The sequence below is a fragment of the Ceratina calcarata genome, unplaced genomic scaffold (genome assembly GCF_001652005.2).
Source record: "Ceratina calcarata isolate Rehan_Ccalc_2016 unplaced genomic scaffold, ASM165200v1 scaffold250.2, whole genome shotgun sequence".
Lineage (NCBI taxonomy): Eukaryota > Metazoa > Arthropoda > Insecta > Hymenoptera > Apidae > Ceratina > Ceratina calcarata.
The window spans coordinates 898,785-906,943 of NW_017147019.1; the positions used below are offsets into that span (position 1 = coordinate 898,785).

The 8,159-nt window shown below is 43.4% G+C and overlaps 1 protein-coding gene across 3 annotated transcripts in view; it reads left to right on the top strand.

Annotated features, from left to right (window-relative positions):
* The window catches only part of LOC108623082 (tyrosine-protein phosphatase 99A), a 281,109-nt gene extending 273,180 nt beyond the window's left edge, over positions 1 to 7,929 (top strand). Inside the window, exons 10-19 of one of the 3 annotated variants that reach the window (XM_018021369.2) lie at positions 904 to 1,199; positions 2,559 to 2,779; positions 2,870 to 2,995; positions 3,239 to 3,411; positions 3,532 to 3,995; positions 4,152 to 4,276; positions 4,356 to 4,633; positions 4,714 to 4,849; positions 4,927 to 5,489; positions 5,895 to 7,929. In XM_018021369.2, coding sequence (XP_017876858.1) covers positions 904 to 1,199; positions 2,559 to 2,779; positions 2,870 to 2,995; positions 3,239 to 3,411; positions 3,532 to 3,995; positions 4,152 to 4,276; positions 4,356 to 4,633; positions 4,714 to 4,849; positions 4,927 to 5,394 — 2,287 coding nt within the window. In that variant the 3' untranslated portion in view covers positions 5,395 to 5,489; positions 5,895 to 7,929. The remainder of the gene's footprint in view (positions 1 to 903; positions 1,200 to 2,558; positions 2,780 to 2,869; positions 2,996 to 3,238; positions 3,412 to 3,531; positions 3,996 to 4,151; positions 4,277 to 4,355; positions 4,634 to 4,713; positions 4,850 to 4,926; positions 5,490 to 5,894) is intronic. The other 2 variants (XM_018021370.2, XM_018021371.2) reach the window with 2 other exon arrangements.
* The last annotated feature ends 230 nt before the right edge of the window (positions 7,930 to 8,159 follow it).

Genomic DNA, 8,159 nt, shown 5'->3' on the forward strand with positions numbered 1-8,159 from the left:
TCGTTTCCCGAGTGCAATATTCACGCGATTACTGCCCACGGTCACATTCGCTCATTCAGCTTTGCAAATACAATACCTAGCCGTGCCCCATCATGCGATAATAGCCGTTCGGCCGTCATCGTGCAATTACAAACAATCCACGGTGCAGTCACGCGGTATTAAAACGCACGCATTTGCCGAGCGTTCAGTTCACCGGCGCGACGCGACGCGACGCGACGGAGTGGCTCCGACGACGCACTTGTAAACCGCGTTCGGTTATCGTTAAGAAAGGCGGTAACGAGTTCTCTCTTTCGCACACCCGTACTCCTTCCACTCCAGAATCTCCGTCTGACCTCTTATCGCCCACGATAACGACGACTTCCCAGTTCGCTCGTTACGCTCGTTTCACAGAGAAGTGGAGGCCCGAGCCGAGCCGTGTTAAGTGGCAGTCGTGTGCCAAAGCACGTGTCTAAGTCCCTCGATCGTACGAACTGCTCGAACATGCTGAAACACGCGGTCGACTTGATACCGTGCGATTCGTAAGGAATAACAATCTGGGTCACGGACGCCGCGGCTCTGGTCTATTCAAAGAACGTTCGCCTCTTGGCTGATCGCGTAAACCCGCTGCACAACCGTAGAATGGATAGTGATAGCACGACGACGGGATGAAGAAGTTCCTCGAAGTGTGAGTTAAACGCGAGAACAACGACACCGTTGATTCTAAACGTGCGATCTCGATCGGTTATCAAACGGGCGCCCGAGACCGATGCGTATTTTCCATTGCACTCGATTCATTTTTTATTCCAAGGCGATTCGATAAGAATCCGTGAAGAACCGATAAACCTCGTTTCACCTGTGTTTTTCGTTTCTACGTCCGTTTCACGTTTTCGTTTTGAAATGCATGCTTATGACGAAACTCATCAGGCCTTGCCTGAGGCCAATTTTCAGGAAATGCTTCCATACGGCTTACTATTTCCTGGACTATCCTCCCCGGAACGTGCCGACGCTCCAGGAATGGGAGAACACCGAGCAGGACGGCGAACGGACCGCGGTTGCTGTCTCGAAATTCGTACAGCATGTCGCGAGCCTGCACGCCGACGGCGACATTGGTTTCAGCAAGGAGTACGAGTGCATACAGTCCGAAACAGGAAAATTCACCGCGGAGAATTCTCAATGCGTTGAGAACAAGACGAAGAACCGATATTTGAACATTCTGGCCTGTGAGTGAAATTTTATCAGATTTTTTTTAATCATGTGCAATTGTTATCCGAACAAAAGAGTTTCTTACGGAAAAATGTATTTAAATCGAAGCACGTGTGGTTCCAAGCCTTGTTTTCTTTTCCGTGGACCACCGGCAACCTGATCCTATTTTTAATCGAGTTTCCCTTTCATCGCGAGGTTTAAGAATGTATTGGCTATATAGNCGTAGCTATTTATTATTAGGATTGTTCTTCCGACGTCTGATTTCTTCTTAATTATAGCAAATGCGTTTTTTTAAAGTACATAAAATTTTGGGATTGACTGTATAGCCAATACATCCTTAATTTTGTTCACTAGCAAGTGTCTCTGTTAGTAAATTGTATCTGCGGTCCATCGATTGATTAATTCGCGCGTTTCCGTTTCCTCAAGGTTTTGCTCTATTCGTCACGTTACTCGTAGAAGGCTTCACAGAGAAACCTGCAATGCCGTGCAACCGTTGCAATCGCGCGTATCGAAAGTCCGCGACTGTCGGCCCTCAACACGACAAAAATCACAAGGCTCGAACGTCGCTTTCTATTTCTATACAAGTTTCGTTCAATTCATGAAATTCCTCGCCTGGCAATCGATAGATCATTATCATTGTTGCTACTCATATCGTTAAATGAATGAATGTTACGTCTTCTTCACTTGAATCGACGGAGTACGTAAAGAAATTATTTAAGTACCTGTTAATTGTAATTTAAAACTTGTGATAGGAGTAACACAAGAAGATTTAATAACAATCACTAGATTACTCGATAAACCGTCGTACTAATTCTTATGCTGAGTCAAAGGTCAATATGCCGACGAGAACAATCGACTTAAAACGATCACGTTGAATTAAGTATGTGAATTATTAACCGACTCGTTCTTCTTCCACTTATCCGATTTATCGTGGAAAGTGTTAGCAGCGAAAATCTTTCGATTCGATTACGATAACTTATCGGACTATAAATAAGACGTTAGATAGCACGAATTCGGTCGAGAACTCGTTGTGCTGCACCGATTTGTTCGCAATACTATTGGGTTGACGTGTCGCTTTTATAATGTGAGTGACCGGCGGGCATTTGACAACGAGGTCACAGATGCTTTGCGGCTCGTTAATGCCTATCAATGCCCGTGGATTAGAGAGAAACAGAACAGATCACCTGGACTTCGATCCGTGATGTCAAACTTCAATTTACAGAATTTGATTCAACGAACTGGTCAATAAAGTACTTTTGTAGTCGATTATCGAGATCATTACTGAATAATTAAATAGAATAAGGGGTGTATGAGAAATGTTGAATAGGTGTTCGATTGAACAATAGAAGATGTGGAATGGGAATCTCTGTTCGCAGATGATCACACTCGAGTGCAATTGCTATCGTGCGGTGGAGGACCGCCTAAGAAGGGTCACGATTACGTGAACGCGAATTATATTGACGGTTGGCAGCGTACCCGTGCGTACATTGGCACCCAGGGTCCGTTGCCACCGACGTTCGATGGATTTTGGCGCATGGTGTGGGAGCAAAAAGTATCAATCATCGTAATGATCACCAATCTCGTGGAACGTGGCCGCGTAAGTATTCGAAAACTTTTCTGCTCTTCTACATATGTATTCAGATTTTCTGTATGTGCAATCATTATTTTATAATTACGCGTTTTATAGAAAAAATGTGATATGTACTGGCCTAAGAAGGGTTCTGAAACGTACGGATATATTCAAGTGACTCTGCTAAGGGAAGACGTAATGGCAACTTACACCATTCGCACCCTACAGATTCGTCATCTAAAGGTTGGAATATTTATTAAGGAAATCAATGGAAACTATTGACCTTCCAGCAGTCGCGCTGTCCTACAAATCACTATGTTAAAAATTGATGCCTGTAACGCGTTTTCCTTCATTCGCCTTATCTTAAGAACACTTGATAAGAAATTTTTATTTCCGATTTATCTATAATTATTCGTCGAGATATAGCGCGACCGCTCGAAGGTTGATAAAAGTCGATTGGGTCCCATGGATTAATGATGCTTACAGGTGAAGAAAAAAAAGAACGGAGTTAATATGGGTGAAAGAATCATATGGCAATATCATTATACCGGCTGGCCTGATCATGGAGTGCCGGAACATCCCTTACCGGTTCTCAGCTTCATCCGGAAATCTTCCAATGCCAATCCTCCGGATGCGGGACCCATTGTCGTCCATTGCAGGTAAAATAGTTTAACGAAAATTGAAATAACTCTTTCGCAAGGACATATGAAATTACTTTGATTTTCCTCTTCCGTTGTCGATCACTAAAGCGTTCAACGATGAATTTATAATTCTTCTAGCGCTGGGGTCGGACGCACGGGAACTTACATCGTGATCGACGCCATGCTGAAGCAGGCCAAGTGCAAGAACGAGGTGAACGTGTTCGGATTCCTGAAACACATCCGCACGCAACGAAATTTCTTGGTCCAGACAGAAGAGCAGTACGTGTTCATTCACCACGCTTTGCAAGAGGCGATCGAAAGCGGCGAGACGAACATCGACGCCAACCATCTGTTGGACTACGTTCAGCACATGCTAAGTCCCAATAACGCCAACACCGATGGATGGAACAATCTTGAAGCTCAATATAAACTGGTGACTTCATGGAAACCGAAGGAGTTCAACCTCGTATCGGCGATCAAGCCGTGTAATCTTCACAAGAATCGTAATCAGGAAGTGATATCAATTGAGACTGCTCGCGTTCATTTAACGCCCAAACCTGGAATCGATGGCAGCGACTATATCAACGCTACGTGGATTGCAGGTGAACGATCATTAAATCTCAGATTTCAATAGAAAATTTAATATCCGAGTACTGGATAAAAGAAATTCTTATCTGGAATTTGTTTTCGAAAATCTTAAAAATCATTTATCGTGCACAATTATGATAGAAAAAATGAAATTGTAATTTTCTGATCAGGCTTCCATCGTAATCGCGAATTCATCATCACCCAACATCCCATGGAGAATACCATCATGGAATTCTGGCAGATGATGTGGAACTACAACGCGCAGACTGTAGTCATGCTAACCGAATGCGACGAAGTAAGTTCTCCACTTCCAATGCAGTACATTAAATAATTAATTAACATAACTTTCATTACTGGTAATAAATAATTTACAGGAATATCCCGAGTTCTGGCCTACCGAAGGGAAAGATTTAGAATCAGAGACGTTCCGCGTGCGATCATGCGGGATCAAGGAAACCGCGAATGGTATCATTTTGCGAGAAGTCGCGGTGCGATCGTTGCAAGACGATTACGAGCTGAGTGCTAAGATCGTGCAAGGTCCGCGGTCCCAGCCCGGCTTCTGGCCGCACAATACCAACCCTCGACCACTCGTTACACTCATCCACGATTTGCATCGTGATTATCAAAACGGTCCTATCGTCGTGATGGACAGGTAGCTCTCCACACATTTTTTTATATAAAAAATTATGAATTTTCATGAATATGAAATAAATAATTTGTATTTGCTATCAGATACGGCGGCGTGGAGGCTGCTATCTTCATTTTGCTCACGACGTTGAGCAAGCAGCTGGAGTTCGAAAAATGTGCTGATATTTATATGTACGCGAAACTGTTGTACATGAAGCGACCAGGAGTCTTCCGGTCAAAGGTACATTTTAAATAATTAGCGTAAAAAATTTGAAAATCTTCAGACGATCTATAATTTTTTGTCTTCTCTTTTTACAGGAAGACTACGCGTTGTTGTATCAGTGCTTGGAGGTGATGCTATCAACGAAAAGCCACGACGAGCCAGATTTGTATTCAATGGCGAACGGCCACGTGGCTGCGATCACGGATCAAGCAGAGGTACCCACTTCATCGATGCAACACATGCAGATGGATTACTCTCCGAAATCAACGATGATAAGAGAGTACGCGACCGTCGAGGTGAATTCAATGTCCGATTACACGATGCCCATTCACGTGGACCATCCGATGGAGCCTTGCAGCAGCAGGAGCAGCGACAGTTGCATGTTCACCCACACGGGTAACGAGCACGAGAAGAACATTGTGATGACTCATAGAAACGTAAGCTACCACAACCACCCAGGAAGCGTGTCGGTGATCGTCGACGCGAACGGTTACGTAACGAACGGCAGCATGCGTATGCGACCAGAGGGTATGGAGTCGAGCTGCAAGATGTTGCCTCAATGATGCCTGCCGATCTTCGGTTGCAGTGTACCCTCGAACCGGTCCGAGCCGCTGTAACCGATCGAGCTCCTCACTGCCCGAAGCCTAATCCTGATTTTGTAAGTACTCGTCGTAAATTTCGTAAAACTTACAAATTTTTACGTGCTCTTCGTAAAAGCGTTAATTTCTAATGTGATAATAATGAGACAGGATGGGCAATTTGTAATTTAATAAATTAAAAGATATTTAATGATTCTTGATTTTCAATGTTAACTGTAAAACTATGATGTCTAGCATTCTTTATTCTTGATACTGCTGCTAAATATTTCAACTGGACCCTGACTTAGATACGAAAAGGTTTCCCAGATTTACAAACAATCGACCGTAGTTCCATTTAACATATAGTCGCACACAGGCGAGTAGAAACGCGGTCAAGTTCTCGGGTCAGGGTCTGCACAATTACGGCGCAGCTGACATAAGCGTGACGTTTGTAAAACGCCGAATACTTTTCTTTGACTCGCCAGGCCGCAGCGTAAGGAGTTTCAAATTGGACACGTCTTCGCACAAACGGAAGCCGACTCGATCCCAGGATCAGCTTAAAGAAGATACGTTTGCATATTGTAAATAATTGTTAGTTTATACGTACGCGTACGTTCTTAAGAATGAGAGAGTATACATTGGAAGAAATGAGGGTCCCGTTTCCGGTGTTGCTGGGTGCCAAAAACCACACTTGCTGACGCACATCACCCCGCGGACCTTCGTTCACCGTTACTCATAGCGTAAATGTACATCCCCCGTTTTGTATATATTCACACACGTGCACACTTAATCTCGATGAAACACACTTCACCCGCGTACACATTTAAATGTAACACAATGATTTATGTAAGTTGGATCTTTCGATCATTTTACCAAAGAATCGTTTTATATCGGCGTGTCGTTTTAAGTTCCCACGGTTTCTCGAATTCGCGCTGTCGTATGAAAGATTGGCGAATGCCTTCTCGTATCTCTGCCTCTTATCTTCTCCGAGCGTGCGACGTCACTATAAGAATTGAGACAGGAGAACGGGACTGAAATAAAATTTAGGAGAGTGCGTCCTATCTCAAATTTTAATTAAATATCGTGATCAGTGTCTAACGTGTAAGACTTTAATCAAACGAATCGCGTTGGACTCGAATTCCGGCGTGGCCGGTCGCGCGTAATAGAGGACAAGCCGCAGCGACGACAATCCGAAGCGTTCGATAATACATTTCCAATCGTAGAACGACTTGTTCAACATACGCGATCGATCAAAAGAAACGATGTGATCCAACGAGACTTTGTGATATTCAAAACAAAATTCATTCGACAAGATTATACAATTTCTCCTAGCTGAGTTCATTTTCATTTTTCTAACGAATCGGAAGACTGTTCTCTCGTCTAGGACTCTTATACAATCCGTATGTAAAGATCTAGATCGGTATAATTTATGTGAGGTGACACGAAGACAGCGAGATACTCGACTGTGAACCGCGACACCTTCGAACCATCTTCTACAACCCTTTTTCTAACGATTTTATATACGTTGCGATTGAACGGACGATCGATCGTTCCGGTTTCTACCTTTTACTGCCAATTAACGACGACATGAACGTTTAACTTAAAAAAAATATTGTAAAAAAAAAACGTAAAAAAAAATATGTGTGTGCATGTACGTAATCGTGTTCATGTTTAATAAGATGTATGTAATCCGTGACTGAACTCGTTATCGGTTTTCAACTCGATGTGGATGTAGCCTAATTAACCACGCTTCTTCCTTCGGGTCGATCAAGCGACAAACTGCCAATTTTACTAGATCCTTATCACCGTTTTAAGAAGTTCGACGTTGATACCCCGAAGGAGGACTCTAAAACGATAAGATTTAGGTGTAGTTCGAGAGATAGGAGGCGAATACTCTGGCGAAGTTGTCACGTTTCAACAAAGGAATCGAACCCCGATACTTCTCGCTAACTTTTCATCGTAGAAAGCAATGAAGGATATACAAGAGTCAAGAAATAAGAGAAAGGGTGCGAGAGAGGCGCAGATTAGAATAAGATTCATCCGACAGTGGCGTTCTTGGATTCTTGCCCCTTCCCACTTTCATTAGTGTAACTCGATCACGCGTTCACGTTTTCCATCGCAATGGACAATATAGCAGAGCGAGCGGTAATCGTTTGGAGCCTTACGATGGAAGGCGTATCAGAGAAACCGAGCCGACGTCCAATCGAGTGATCAGCGTCGTAGCAAACCAAATATTCCCCGGATTTTCCACTTTTCGATAAAAAATCAAACGCGAAGGGGAAGAATGGATCTCGGAGTAGACGCGAACAGCTCGAGTTGGACAGAGACGATGTCTTCCTGTCGGGGAATAGGAAGGGAAGACATTGCGAAAGTAGATAATTCCTCTGGACCGATCGATCCAGCGAATCCCTCCTTACCACGCAACAATATTGTCTGTTTGTACTATACGCGAGTATTTAAATGTAATACCCGGTTACGCTGTAATTAATATCAATTAAAACCGTTGTTGACCCGTGCAAAGACGTGTCTGGACGCCGTGCACACTCATATAGTCTATCTACACATTGCACACATCCACAGATTCGCGAATGCACACTATGATATAATAGAAAACCATGGAAAATCGACGTAGGCTCTGTTAGAAAAGGAAATAATATACTATAACGAACGAACTGACTGTTGTTAACTGCTTAAGATGAAAAGATAACGCGACGAAACGTATACATACAGAAAGAGATGAAGTATATATA